Consider the following 12033-nt stretch of genomic DNA (forward strand, 5'->3'; position numbering starts at 1 on the left):
CCTCCCCGGTCACCGCCCTCCTGGGTCAGGGTCCAATACGGTCTCCGTCGTCCGGGTCACCCCTCCTTACGGTCCCTGTCCGCCCCGGTCGTGGCTCAACATGCTCTGCCTACTCAATGGACACGCCCTCGGTCCGGCCCCCGTCCTCTGCTGTCCCCAGTAACCCCTCTGGGACGGTTTCTGTCCTCCTCAGTCACAGCTCACAGACGGTCCTGTGTCCTCCTCAGTGACTCGTCACGGATGGCTCTGTGTCCTCCCTGGTCCCGTGCCAGGACAGTCCGTGTCCTTCTCTGTCACACATCAGGGACGGTCTGTGTGTCGTCTTTGGTCACACATCAGGATGAGCCCTGTCACCCCATCAGGGACAGTCACATGTGAGGGACAGCCCTGTGTCCCCTCAGTCACACGTCAGGACGGTCCCCATGCCTTCAGTCACACATCAGCGACAGTCCGGTGCCCTCAGTCACACATCAGGACCGTCCCTGTCATTAGGCCCTTCTGTCCAGTCCTCAGCACTCAGAAGCCTCACGTCCCAGACATGCACGTGTTCCTGAGACTTGTCCTCTGTTCAGTCACTGGGGGGGGGGGGTGCCCGGGGACCATGGGGGCTGGCACGGCGGGACAGGCCAGCTGAGTGCTCCAGGAGCCTGAACCTCTACACAGAGCTGCAGACACAGTGCATGTAAGCAGGGTGTGGTGGTGGTGGGGGGGGGTACAACATGGGAGAGTGTGGTGCAGGGAGGGAGGGGGAAGGAGGGAGGGAGGCAGGGCGGGGGAGGGAAAGAAAGAGGGAGGGCGGGTGAGGGAAGGAGGGAGGAGGGAGGGGGAAGGAAGGAGGGAGGATGGAGGAAGGAGAGGGAAGGAGGGAGAAAGGGGGAAGGAGGGAGAAAGGGGGAAGGAGGGAGGGGGAGGAGGGAGGGGATAAGGAGGGGGGAGGGGGGAGGAGGGAGGGGGAGGGGGAGGGGATAAGGAGAGGGGGAGGGGGGGGAGGAAGGAGGGGGAAGGAGGGAGGGGGAAGGAGGGAGGGGCGGGGGAGGGAAGGAGGGAGGGGAAAGGAAGGAGGGGAGGGGAAGGAGGAGGAGGAGGGGAGGGGGAAGGAGGGAGGGGGAGGGGGGAGGAAGGAGGGAGGGATAGGGAGGGGGAGAGGGAGGGGGAAGGAGGGAGGGGGAAGGAGGGAGGTGGAGGAGGGGAGGGAGGGAGGGGAGGGGAAGGAGGGAGGGGAGGAAGGGAGGGGGAAGGAGGAGGGGGAAGGAGGGAGGGGAAGGAGGGAGGGGGCGGGGAAGGAGGGAGGGGGAGGAGGAGGGAAGAGGGGGGGAGGGAGGGGGAGGGGGCGGGGGAGGGAAGGAGAGGGGGAAGGGGGAGGGGAAGGAGGAGGGGGAGGAGGGGCGGGAGGGGAGGGAGGATAGGGAGGGAGGGGGGGGGGGAGGGAAAGGAGGGGGAGGAAGGAGGGGGAAAAGGGGGAGGGAGGTTCCCGTCGTCGAACCGCGCTGACTGGCGTCTTCGTCTGCAAGCAGGGAGGCCAGGGAGCCTCCCACATGCTGCTGTCTGCGTTCCGTCCTCCCGCCCAGCCCCGTCCACGCGCGTCCCGCACCTGGCCCGCGAACGAGCAGACGAGCTGCGCCCTGTCCCAGGGGGAAGCAGGGAAGGGCATCGCTCCGGCGGCCGTGATGGCCTCGGCCCCAACGCCTGACGCACACCCAACACCCCGGCCCTAGACCCCGGCCGGGATGTCAGCTCTGAGCAAAGCTCGGCCCACGTGGACGGCGGCACCCCGGCTGTGACTCACGGAGGGACACCGGCATTCACCGCACACTCGCCCCAGATGGGACCCTCGTCCGCTTCCTGGTGCCGCACCCCCCCCCCCCCCCCGAGACCCTGTTCCAATACGGACCCCCGTCCCAAGCCACGAGCACACGCCTCCTCTCGTCTCTGACTTTCCCAGACGCCCCGTCCTCTCTTCTCCGCCAGCCACGCTACTCAGCAAACCATCTTCATGTCCTGGGGCTCACGTTGCGTTTCTACCCTGCGAGACATCGAGGGCCCCCGGGGGCTGGCCCTGGGGGACCCTCCCCTGGGACCTTGCGCTCGGCCTGCCGCCCCCAGCCCCCAGCCCCTAAGCGCAAAGCGTAAAGTCGTGTCAGACCGGCAGGGCCTGAAATCAGCAGCGTCCTTCTGGGGGAAACGCATCATCACGTCAGGACTCCACACCTCCCCAAAGCGCCGAGGAGAATGAGCCGTCTGCGGTCAAGGCGCAGAAACACAGAGGGAGGCCTTCAGCCACTTCTGCGCCTGCGAAACTGAGGCAGGTGACAGTTGTAGCACAAGCGGGGGGCAGGGTCCGCTGCGAACGCAGAGACAAACGACAGGGCGAGAAAAAACAGACACAAGATACTCCACGGAAAATAAATCAAAGAAAGTATCTGTTTATCTAAAATTTACTTATTAGGGTTTCTTTAATGTGTATGTTGGAGAGAAACAGAGAGGGAGGCAGAGAGGGAGAGAGACAGAGTGGGAGCAGGGGAGGGTCAGAGAGGGAGGGAGGGAGACACAGAATCCGAAGCAGGTTCCAGGCTCCGAGCCGTCAGCACAGAGCCCGACGCGGGGCTTGAACCCACGGACCGTGAGATCAGGACCTGAGTCGAAATGAGACGCTCAACCGACTGAGCCACCCAGGAGGAGTACCATAGTCCCCTTATTTATTTTGAGAGAGCACGCAAGCAGGGGAGGGGCAGAGAAAGAGAGACAGAGACAGAGAGAGAGAGGGAGGGAGGGAGGGAGGAAATCCCCAGCAGGCTGTGCACAGTCAGCAGTGAGCCCAATGCAGGGGCACACACTCACGACCTGTGTGGTCACGACCTGAGCCTAAACCGTGAGAGGGACGCCCAACTGAAGGAGCCACCCAGGCGCACCTAAAAAACAGCATGTGTGTAGAAGAGACGCACGTAAGGGGGCCCGGGTGGCCCAGTCGGTCAGGCCTCCGACTTCGGCTCGGGTCACGGTCTGGCGGTCCGTGAGTTCGAGCCCCGCGTGGGGCTCTGTGCTGACCACTCGGAGCCTGGAGCCTGCTTCCGATTCTGTGGCTGTCTGCCCCTGTGCCACTTGTGCTCTGTCTCTCTCTCTCTCTCTGAAAAACTAAATAAACATTAAAGAAAAAATTTTGGGGGGGCACCTGGGTGGCTCGGTCGGTGAGGCCTGCGACTTCGGCTTGGGTCACGACCTCGCGGTCCGTGAGTTCGAGCCCCGCGTCGGGCTCCGAGCTGGGCCTTCAGAGCCTGGAGCCTGCTTGGGATTCTGTGTCTCCCTGTCCATCTGCCCCTCCCCTGCTGGTGATCTGTCGCGCTCTCTCAAAGATAAGTAAACATTAAAATAAAACAGAGGTGCACGCACGACGACGTAAGGGCCCAGGCTGCACGCGACTTCAAGTGTGGGAACGCAGGCCACGGTGGCTGCGATTCTGCCGTCCGCACGGCCCCGTGGGGACGTCCCGCGTCGGCACCACACCACAGTGCACGGGGCCGTCATGGAGGCCCCCGCGACTCGACCCGGAGCATCACACCCGGCAGGGACGCAGGCTGAGCTCTGTGCCCCCAGGCGCCGCTGAGAAGCAGCCGGACGGACGGACGGACGGACGGGGAGAGAGAAAACAGCCGCGTGCGGACACGCGAGATTCACAAATTTAATCTCCGGGACATAAATAGAGCACGGCCCAGCACAGCTGGCGCACACACATTCCCGTCCACACGCGGGGCGTCCTTGGGAGCCGGCCACCTCCCAGGCCGTGAGGCAGGCCTCAGCGGGTGCCGCGGGGACCGTGCGGGGCCTTCCCTGACCTCCAGCACACGGGACAGACCTCTCCTGGACCCGAAGGAGGCAGGCGCACCCGCGGTCGCGCTGGATATGCTCTCTGCGGAAGAAAAGGAGAAAGAGGAGAGGGAGGGACAGAGAGACAGAGAGAGAGAGCAGTGGGAGAAAGGGAGGAAGAAGGAGGGAGGAGGAGGGAGGGAGGGACAGAGAGCGAGAGTGAGAGAGAGAGAGAGAGAGCGAGAGCGAGAGAGAAGTGGCAGAGAGAGGGAAGTGGGAGAGAGGGAGGGAGAGAGAGGAAGGGAGAAGGAGATAGGGTCAGAGAGCGCGCGGGAGAGAGCGCGAGCGAGCGAGCGAGAGAGGGAGAAGTGGGAGAGAGGGAGGAAGAGCAAGGGAGGAAGAGGGAGGCAGGGACAGAGAGCGAGAGAGAGAGAGAGAGAGAGAGGGAGGGAGGGAGGGAGGGAGGACGCCTCCCCACGCAGCTACTTCCGTCCGGGGCACTGACCCCCGTGCAGCCCCAGAGCCACAGAGTGGATGGCTGCCCGCGAGCGCGCACACAGCGGCAGGTGTGTCCACGCGGGGCGCACCCCGGGCCCTGTCGACGCCCATGCGGCCCCTCTGGGGGACAACGGCATCTCCCGCGGAAGGCGTGGGCGCCGTGTCTCTGCGGCCGCATCTGCTGCGACCACCGGCCGCAGGTGCTCAGGGGTCGAAGGTGGGACGTCCGATGTGACGGGACACAAGACAAGGGCAGGCTGAGCCACGCCAGGCACGGGTGGCTCAGCCCCGTGGCACCGCAGGGTGGACCCTCACCCGGGGCGCACGCGAGCCGGTGCCCCCTCGCACACCGCGGCCGGGCCACGAGGGCCCCGCGGGCCGTGAGCCGGCCCCCGCCCGCCAGCTGGCGGGGGCTCACCGACAGGAATTGCAGGCCACGTGCCGGACGCGCAAACGGGACTCGGGCTCAGTGTTTAAAACAGGAGTGGAAGTGACCCCAACACGGGGAGGGGTGTGCAACACTCTCCCCACATGTCAGGGGGTTCTGCTGTCCGCGTCGGGGCACAGTTGGGGGCGGGGGGGCTGGACACCGAACTCCCAAAGGGCCTGGAGCCATGACGCCCACGGGGCCCGGAACGCGGGGGGCCTGCAAAACGTGGACGAGGCCGTGACCCCGCCATGTGGATGCCAGGGCGTGGCAGGGGAGGGCCAGCCGCGCCCACAGCCGCGCACGAGGAGGCTCACGTCCACTCCCGGCCCTGCGAGTAGGCATCAAGGGGGCGAGCCCCGCGTGGCACCGTGGCCCTGCTCAGCTTGTGGTCCGGCTCGTGTCTGGGACGGCAGGAGCACAGAGGCCAGCCGTCAGCAGGTGGAGGAGAGATCAGCTCACCTCACGAGGCGTCCCTGGGGACGCCGACCCCGGAGGTCTCACGCGGCACCGTGCGGGGCCTGTGTGTCCGTGCGAGGGCCCCGCGGGGAGGCCGGCCAGGACAGGTGGTGCCACACCGTAGAACAGCGGGGGCCCAGGAGCAGTGGGCCAGGCTGGCGGGGGGATTCTAAACGGGGGGGGGGGGGGGGGACGACAGCTCGGGTCCTGGATTGGGCAGGGGCACCCGCCCTGGGCGGGGAGAGCGTCCCTGGGACGCGCAGGGGAACATCTGGAGTCTGGGTGTGCAGAAGGCCCGAGGAACCCCTGGAGGACGGGCAGGCACCTGTGTGCCACTCAGCTGAGGGCCACAGCGAGCTCAGGGCAAGACACGCGGCCACGGTCCACACCGCCCTCTGGCCCCCCGTCTAGGGGCACATGGAGCGAGCGGCACGGCCGTCACCTGAGTCCCTCTTTCCACCACACCCTCCGCTTTGTCTGTGCCCCCACCTCTTCCTTAACCTCCCCTCCCCACCTCTCCCCTAACCTCCCCTCCCCTCCACTAACCTCCCCGCTCACCTCTCCCCTAACCTCCCCTCCCCTCCCCACCTCTCCAATAATTTCCCCTCCCCTCAACCCTAATCTCACCACCCTCCCCCACATTATCCTAATTTCATCCTCCCCTCCCCACCTCACCCCTAAGCTCCCCTCCCCACTGCTGTCCTAATCTCCCCCTTCCCCACCTCTCCCCTCATCTCCCCTCCCCTCCCCCACCTCTCCCGTAATCTCATCCTCCCTCCCCACCTCTCCCCCAATCTCTCCCTCCCCCCCCTCTCCCCCCCTCTCCCCTCCCCCACCTCTCCCCTCATCGCACCTCCTCTCCCCAGCTGTCCCCTCCTCCCACACCCCAGGTCTCCCCTAGTCTCAGTGCCCCCCTCCCCCAGCCTCCCAGCGTCCCCCCAGGCTGTGCTGTCCACCCTAGTCCCTACCCCACAGGCTCTGCCGTCGCCCCATCCCAGGCCTCCCATGCAGTCCACCCTCCCCCTCTCTCCCTTCCTCCCATGCGCCTCCCTCACAGCACCTCCCTCCCCTCATCACAGCCCCCACCAGGCCCAGGGCCCCAGTCCACCAGGGACACGTGCCGACCCGCCCAGGGCCACGTCCACATCCACACACTGAGACACCATGGGCTGAGGGAAGCCTGGAGAACCCCCGCCTCTCCCCCAGGAGAGACACCCCGATTCACCCCCACACACCTTGGGGAACACCGGCTTTACCCGATATACGTGGCCATCCCTGCAAAACACCGTCGAAATAGATCCTCTGTACCGTGAAACACTTAGCTGCTAGAGACCCCGTCTCCCCAGCGCCGATGCGCGTGAGATCAACAGCCCTGCTGATACAACTGGGTGCTCTGAGCCCTTCACAGCCCGTCGCCGCCACACTGCCGTGACGCCTTCGAAAACCACCAACACCCTCGTGAACCACGCGTGAGACACGTTAGCCACCGAACGTCTGTCTCCCGGTGCACGAAAGGAAGTCACTTTCGCGGTCAGAAACATTCCAACCCCCTGCCCTTAAACACAAGGAACAGGCATGCAACCGTGAACCACGTCTGCACGAAATCTGGGAACCTGAACACGGAGGTCAGAGACGACCCAGCAGTCGTGTACCGGCGGACACGGGACCCCAAAGAATACTCCAGGTACAACAGCCGCACAAGGCCGGCCCTTGTCCCCTCAAACGCGCTGCGCGATTCGGGGTCAATTTTTATCCCCACACCCTACGTTCCCGGCGCTAACTTGTCGGCTGCAGGGAAGATGCGAGTGTTTCATGGGGTGTCAGGAAGCCAGGTGCAAGGCCTGTGGGGGGAGAGAGGGGGACCGGAGCCCCGCGGGTCCCTCCAGCCCCCTGCCCCCCCCCACCCCCCCGCACTACAGGGCCAGAGGCTGCAGAAACACCCTCAAGTTAGAACACGGGGGTCCCGGCAAGCCCGACGTGCAAAGGACGCGCTGCCCTCACAGCACTCACGCACACGCACACAGGACAGGCCTTCCCGTCCGAGCGCCCGGGAGCGTCCCCGAGCAGCGTATGTGAGTCTGTGCGACGGTCGTGCGGTTCCCAAGCCACCTGGTTCCTCACGCCCGCCCGGCGCCCGCTCTGGCCGGTGCGGGGCGCGACTCTCTCCCCAGAGCCCGGGAGGGAACTGGGGCCGGAGCACAGAGGGGCAGGATCTGGGGACAGGCAGGCAAAGCTCCCCTCTCATCAGGCCGTTTCCTGTGGGCACCAGGAAGGGTGCCAGCCAGCAGCTGGAGTGAAAGAGGGTCGACACTCCCCGCCGCTGGAGCAGGCGCAGCCCGATCCGGTGCGCGTCCCGCGGCGCACACCCACCCGCCACTGACAGCACAGAACCCCACGCAGGCCGAGGCGGGGCTCCGCGGGAAGAAGGCTCCCCCGGCACGGCACTCGGGACCTCAGGCCGCGCCGGGAGGCACGAGCGAGGGACGACAGGTGAGACCCCGCCTGTTGCACGGCCCCTGGTCCGCGCGGCCCGGTGAGGGCGCAGTCGCACCCCCGCCTGCCCCGGAGCGGAGCGGCCCCCCAGCCCTCGGCCCGCCTGCCCCTGCCCCGGAGCAGCTCCCAGCCCTCGGCCCGCCTGCCCCTGCCCCTGCCCCAGAGCGGCCCCCCAGCCCCGGAGCAGCCCCCCAGCCCTTGGCCCGCCTACCCCTGCCCCGGAGCGGCCCCCCAGCCCTCGGCCCGCCTGCCCCTGCCCCGGAGCGGCCCCCCAGCCCCGGCCCGCCTGCTCCTGCCCCGGAGCGGCCCCCCAGCCCTCGGCCCGCCTACCCCTGCCCCGGAGCGGCCCCCCAGCCCTCGGCCTGCCTGCTCCTGTCCCAGAGTGGCCCCCAGCCCCGGACCAGCCCCCCAGCCCTCGGCCCGCCTACCCCTGCCCCGGAGCGGCCCCCAGCCCTCGGCCCGCCTGCTCCTGCCCCGGAGCGGCCCCCCAGCCCTCGGCCCGCCTGCCCCTGCCCCGGAGCGGCCCCCCAGCCCTCGGCCCGCCTGCCCCTGCCCCGGAGTGGCCCCCCAGCCCCGGCCCGCCTGCCCCTGCCCCGGAGCGGCCCCCCAGCCCTCGGCCCGCCTGCCCCTGCCCCGGAGCGGCCCCCCAGCCCTCGGCCCGCCTGCCCCTGCCCCGGAGCGGCCCCCCAGCCCTCGGCCCGCCTGCCCCTGCCCCGGAGCGGCCCCCCAGCCCTGGTCCGCAGGGCCCAGCGAGGGCCCAGGCGCACCCCACCTGCACCTGCCGGAAGGCCTTCAGCCTCTTTTTGAAGCGGGAGGGCAGCACGAAGTCACAGCCGCGGGCCAGCGAGGCCAGCTCCTGCCTCAGGTCGGGGTCCTGGCGCAGGGACAGCTCCCTGAGCCGCATGTCGGCTCGCACGGGCCGCCGGGGGCCAGGCCGCACACCGCGCTCTCGCTCTCGCTCTCGCTCTCGGGGCTGGGCCGGGTCGGGGCCGGCGGGCTCGGGGTAGCGGCTGCGCCCGGCGGGACGGTCTGGGCGGCCGGGCTCAGGGCGCTCCATGCGTGGCCGGCCAGGCGCTCTGGGGGCCGGCCCGGGGCCGCCCGCATTCCACAGGCTGAGGAGGGCACATGGCCGCGGGAGGGGGAGGGGGCGCCCTGCTGCTCCTCCCCGCGGGCCGGTGGCTGGTGGCTGGTGGCCGGCCGCGCGGCAGGGAGCGCCTGGCGGGAGCCAGCTCCCCGCACGGCCGGCCCCGTCCCGTCCTGTCCCGCGGCGAGCGAACAGGTTGGGAAGGCGAGATCTGGGGGACAGCCCTGCTGGTTTCGGGAGCGGGGGTGCACAGCGCCTCCGGGCAGACACGTGAAGTGACCCGGGGAGCCGCCAGCTGCTGAGCACAGGCGGGGAGGGCTGGCACGGGCGCTCCCTGTCCCCGACACCAGACAGCCTGTTGCAAGCTGGCTCCGCGGCCCTGCGGGTGCCCGGGAGCCCAGAGCGGCTGCGGCCTCCCTGAAATCCAGCCGAAAACACGGGTCGGCCCTGCCACAGCCCGTCTCTGCCCTTAAGAGCCCAGAAGACACAGGGGAGAGGGTCCTGTGACTCCGCCTGTTCACCAACGGGGCGCGGGAAAGAGGCAGGGTTTTATAGCCACCCCCCGCCACCCTGCACGCGGAAGATCGCGGAGAACGTGATGTCGGTTATGTAGGACACACAGTGTACCTTCTTTTTCAGAATTTTTTGCAGTTTACTTACTTCTGAGAGAGAGCGAGGGAGACACACACACACACACACAGACACGGAGAGGGGGGAGGGCCAGCAAGCTTACGAGCAGGGGAGGGGCAGACACAGAGGAGACACACAATCCAAAGCAGGATCCAGATTCTGAGCTGTCAACCAGAGCCCCACGCGGGGCTCGAACTCACGAACCGTGAGATCGTGACCTGAGCCGGATGCAACTGAGAGTGAGGTTCTGCTGTGGGCGGCAAGCACAGAAGACGGGCCCACAGCAGGGTCCCCCGGACACCCGCACGGGGCCCGGAGCGGGGACCCCCGCACACCCTAACCCCTACCGTGCCCCTACATGCACCCGGGGTCCCTACCCGCCTTTCCCAACACGTCACATCATGGAGGCCGTGGGGCGGGGGGCCATAGGCTTGCAGAGCGCGTCTCGAAGCACCCCTGCCCCCCTCCCGGTTCCAACTGCTGTTGGGGAGGCACGTCCGCCTCTGGCGTCCTCCTCTTCTGCATCCACCTGCCCTGCTTCCTGAACGGCACGGATCCCCGCCAAGCGCTCTGAGGTCCCCCGGACAGGCCGACCAGGGCCGTGTGTGCCAACCAGAGAGGAAAGAGGGCGCTGCACGACCTGGGGCAGGTGCGTGAGGCCGCAGGACAGGGCTCGCGCCGCTCCGTGCACACCCAGGCCCAGGTGCCACTCGCAGGCAGGCCCCGCGAGCCCCGCGCCCCTGGGACGACCAGACCCAGGAACCAGTCACAGATCAGTGCAGTGGGGGCACACCTGCTGAGCTTACCCCGCTGCCCTGGATCCCTGCACACCTTCGGGAAGAGCTGCGACTTGTGTAGCGAGCACGCGCAGGCCCTGCCCTGCTGCCCCCAACCCCCAGGTGACTTGCGCCCCGAGGGTGCAAGGTGGTGTCCCTCCCCGGCCCTGGGCTGGGCGGTGGCCACACTTCACTGCCGCGGACCGGAGGGCGCTCGCCACGGCACGCGGGAGCCCTCTCCCTACCTGGAACAGCCTGGCCGTGCACACGCAGGGTGGCGGGCTGGAGCCCACGTGGAGCACACACGTGGGCCACTGGCCACAGACGCAGAACGGCCCAAGGGAGCTGCTCCCAAGGGCACCAGCAGAGGGCGGTGAGCACAGCCAAAGTGTTCCTTTCTTCCTTTCTTTGTTTTTTTTTTATTTTTTTTTTTAACGTTTATTTATTTTTGAGACAGAGAGAGACAGAGCGTGAACAGGGGAGGGGCAGAGAGAGAGGGAGACACAGAATCTGAAACAGGCTCCAGGCTCTGAGCGGTCAGCACAGAGCCCGACGCGGGGCTCGAACTCACGCCAGATCACGCGAGATCCTGACCTGAGCCGCAGTCGGCCGCTTAACCGACTGAGCCACCCAGGCGCCCCTGGTTTTTTTTTTAAGGTTTTTAACGTTGATTTCTGAGAAAGGGAGAACGCGAGCGGGGGGGGGGGGGTGGGGGGGGGGGGGGCAGAGACATACACACCCAGAATCCCAAGCCGGCTCCAGGCTCCAGGCTCCGAGCCGTCAGCACACAGCGCGACACGGACCTCGAACCCCATGACTGTCACATGGCCACCTGAGCCGAGGTCAGACGCTCTACCGACTGAGCCCCCCAGGCGCCACCCGCTTAGTTTCCAAGTCTGGGGAGCTGTGTCCACGCAGCCGAGCCAACGGCAGCAACGGTGACGTGACTGGAGCACGGTGGCCGCCCCGCCAAAGAACCAGGAGACTGCTCAGGGACCGCGGGCGGAGCCACCAAGAGCCACCACTGAGGTGAAGCTCTTTTCTCCTTCACGCGTGAGCAGTGATGCAGGGCGCTGGGGCGGCCCAGCTGGTTGAGGGTCCGACTGTTGGTTTCAGCTCAGGACTTGGTCCCAGGGTCCTGGGCTGGACCCTGAGAGAGCTGAGGGTGCAGCCTGCTTAGGATTCCCACGCTGTGTCTGCCCCTCCCCCACTGGCACTCTCTCTGAAAAAATTTTACAAATGAATCAATAAATAAAAATTCTGCGGTGACACAACTACAAGTGTACCAGCAAGATTAGCGTGAGCCAGTGTGTAAAACGTGACACAGACCTGAGCAGGTCCAGGAAAATCCTGCTACATAAACCAGAAGCTTTATTCCAAATAAATTAAAAAAAAAAAAAAAAGAGGAAGCTTTTATTCACTTGTTGACTTGTAAATAAATATCAGGGAAAGTTCAACAGTTCTTCAAAGTCTCAAAGGTATTCATGACAGAGAGAGACACGGAAGGAAGGGACAGCGGGGAAGGGAAGGAGAGAGGCAGGGGCAAAGAGACAGAAGACAGGGAGAGGGAGGGAGGAAGGAGTGAGAGAAGGAGGGGCAAAGAGAGGGGAGAAAGGAAGAGGGAGGGAGGGAGGGAGGGAAGGGGGAGAGACACAAAGAGGGAGGGAGGGAAGGCCTGGGGGCCAGAAGGCCTGATGGAGTGAGAGGACACAGAAAGAGAGGAAGGGGAGACAGGGAGGGAGAGGGAGGCGGGGACAAGGAGGGAGGCAGGCAGAGAGGAAGAGTGACCCCCCATTACTAGTCATGGCATCCTACGAAAAGGACCGTATCCAAAGCCGGCTCACTTTAAACATGCCCCCTTACCA

General features: G+C 66.5%; 1 protein-coding gene across 6 annotated transcripts in view; it reads right to left on the bottom strand.

Annotated features, from left to right (window-relative positions):
* Positions 1-12033, bottom strand: part of PPP2R3B (protein phosphatase 2 regulatory subunit B''beta) — a 52518-nt gene that overhangs the window by 27891 nt on the left and 12594 nt on the right. Inside the window, exon 1 of one of the 6 annotated variants that reach the window (XM_027052883.2) lies at positions 8457-9300. The exons of 4 other annotated variants lie outside the window; for them this stretch is intronic. In XM_027052883.2, coding sequence (XP_026908684.2) covers positions 8457-8735 — 279 coding nt within the window. In that variant the 5' untranslated portion in view covers positions 8736-9300. Of the gene's footprint in view, positions 1-8450; positions 9301-12033 lie in introns of those variants that run through there. One more of the 6 variants, XM_027052882.2, reaches the window with a different exon arrangement.

This window comes from Acinonyx jubatus, chromosome X (genome assembly GCF_027475565.1).
Source record: "Acinonyx jubatus isolate Ajub_Pintada_27869175 chromosome X, VMU_Ajub_asm_v1.0, whole genome shotgun sequence".
In the NCBI taxonomy this organism is placed as follows: domain Eukaryota; kingdom Metazoa; phylum Chordata; class Mammalia; order Carnivora; family Felidae; genus Acinonyx; species Acinonyx jubatus.